This window comes from Temnothorax nylanderi, unplaced genomic scaffold, assembly GCF_030848795.1.
Source record: "Temnothorax nylanderi isolate EJ_2023f unplaced genomic scaffold, tnyl_v1.0 TNYL_tig0776_pilon, whole genome shotgun sequence".
NCBI lineage: Eukaryota > Metazoa > Arthropoda > Insecta > Hymenoptera > Formicidae > Temnothorax > Temnothorax nylanderi.
In genome coordinates this window covers 62302-64734 of record NW_027249838.1, presented here as the reverse complement: position 1 = coordinate 64734, position 2433 = coordinate 62302, and the positions used below count along the sequence as shown (strand labels likewise).

The window sequence follows — 2433 nt, the reverse complement described above, 5'->3', positions numbered from 1 at the left end:
GTATACCGTACCACGGTGACTTAACCGTGACACCGATGGCTAGTATTTGTAGCCAGTCGTCGTCAGCGGATAACGGGTCGCCAGGATGCGCACCGCAGGCGCGACGACGGGGTTGCGAACGTCGTTGGGGGGATGAGAGCTGGAACGCGACTCCCGATGATGATGCTGATGATGATCGTCCGTCGATTCGATCCTTCGTCTTTTGCCGTTGTCGTTCACCTCCGAATCCGTCTCGCGAGGGGAAAGATCTCTCAGCGCGGGTCGATCGGCCAACGTCGAGAACATTTCGCACGCGCGTTGCAGTATCGTTCGTTTCTGATTTCTGTTTCGACGCGTCGTATTCAGCTGACGATGCGATACTGATGCTTTGGCGGGAACACATCGGTATAAGTAGAAAGTTCTCACTTATATCGCGCGATGTGCGGTGTGGTGTGGGGATTTGCGCAGTCCTCTACTTCCTTCGGCGGACACGGCGATCGTAAAGCTGAACGCCGCCGTCGTCGTCGTCGTCGTCGTCGTCCGAATCGCTCGCCGGTGACGTTAAATCGCCGACGCGTACGATTCGATCGAGAAGATCGCGCAACTGCTGCAACAGTTCGGTCTTAGGGCAGACGATATTCAGCATTCGTAGATCGAATTTACCGGCGGCCGTGACGGTTTTCGTAATTTCGTTGAATCTGTAGAACTGCGTCCGAGTGGTGAAGTACAGATTGCCGTCGACGTATCGGAAGATCGACGTCACGCCGGTCGGTATTCCGGGAAACGTCGCCTCGAGAGGCGTACGTCTGACGACTTTCTTCGTACATTCGTCTATCTCGCCCACCGAGTTACCGTTGTACATCACGAAGGAACGGCCTCTATGGGTGTTTACCGCTCCGTTGAGTTTCGCATCTGCGGGAAATCCGAGTTCTCGCAAGGTCTTCGGCCAATTTGGTCTCAGAGAAAATTCCGGATATTGAACCATGTATACCAAATTATCTACGAACACCATGAGATCACCGGACGGAGATTGATAGGCGGCAGCTATGCGCGTGTAATTGTCGTGAAGAAAGCTCATATGATTCGACAGGGCTAACGGTCCATTGTACGTCCTACCGTCCAGATCGATCGACCAAACGTAACGCCCGTACGAGATGTACATTCGATTTTCCAAAACCAATATCGCGTTTACGCGACCAAGGGCGCACAGGTCCGGCGATGGTTGCGGCGGCCGTGACCGCGGTGGCGGCGGCGGTGGCGGCGGCGGCGGCGGCGGCGTCTGTGAGGGCGCGTTCGTCCGTTTTTCACCGTACAAACGTTGAATGTCGAGAATGTCGAATCTGTCGAGCTTAACCGGATACTGCTTGTCGGGCGAGTACGCGAACATCACCGAAGTCTTGCGCTCATTGTGCCCCAATCCGAGAGAGTGACCGATCTCGTGCGTCAGCGTGAAATGCAGGGAAAACGTACTCGGGGGATTTTTACCGACGTGAATATGCCACGGCTCGTTCCCGTCGACGTGCACCTCGGAGACGAATCCCGCTTCGTTCGTCGGGAGATACGCGTGGGCCAGCACGTTACCGGGACCGTCGAATTTGGCCGAGCAATTTGGGCCGTTTACGTTGATATTCGTGTTACCGTGACGTCGGGTTCGCCAAGATATTATAATGTCAGGATTCGTTTCGGAGCGTTCGAACGTCAACGCCGAATGTTGCGACCACAGGTCGAACGCGGCCCGCGCGGTATTCAGCTCCTCTTTGGCGGCTACGTAAAAATCCCACGTCAGGTGAGTCCTCGGCCATTTGGATAGACTCGCCGCCGTTCCGTGCTTCAGGATATCTTGGAAACCACATCGCGGTTTACGCATAAATTGCAGCGTTTCGTCGTCGAGCGTTCCATCGCCGGGTAGACCGTAGTATCGTTGAAATTCCTCGATGGCGTTACGAAGAACGTCGTTTCGTCTCTGAGCCGGAAACGCGTCCACATCTTCGGTCAGATATCCGTATTTCCGCAGGTAATCGATCGTATGTGCGTAATTCTCATCCGTGGGATTGACGCACCTCGCGGCGATAAAACACGCGGTTAACGCGATTACGCGCGAGAGCCACATCGTCGAGGGCGAGAGAGAGCGAGAGAAACGGCGGAACTGCGATAACGGCGTTTCGCGATATGAGCGCGATCGCGACGCGCGGTTCACGCGGTGACGCTCGTTGCCGATAGCGCGGACAGGTGGCGGCGGGGTCTCGCGGTGGAAAAATGCGTCGATTCCGGCGGATGAGTCCGGTTTGATAAAAAAAATGCATTTTTTCCTCTGTGCAAAGTTTCTAAAAATAGTTTTTTTATTGCACAATATCCTGCTTTTTTTATGGACGATGACGATGCGTCGCGATACGAGCGACTTACACGGGCATGCTCGCTACCGATAGCGCGGACAGGTGGCGGCGGGGTCTCGGG

General features: G+C 55.0%; 1 protein-coding gene across 1 annotated transcript; it reads right to left on the bottom strand.

The window, feature by feature from the left end:
• Positions 1-451: 451 nt before the first annotated feature.
• On the bottom strand, positions 452-2089 carry LOC139785311 (stromelysin-1-like). Its single transcript, XM_071724479.1, has one exon. The coding sequence runs from the start codon at positions 2087-2089 to the stop codon at positions 452-454; it is 1638 nt and encodes a 545-aa protein (XP_071580580.1).
• Positions 2090-2433: the final 344 nt, after the last annotated feature.

What these genes read in the sequence shown, in the direction of transcription:
- LOC139785311 (XM_071724479.1), bottom strand. Translation starts at nt 2,089, where the DNA reads ATGTGGCTCTCGCGCGTAATCGCGTTAACCGCGTGTTTTATCGCCGCG.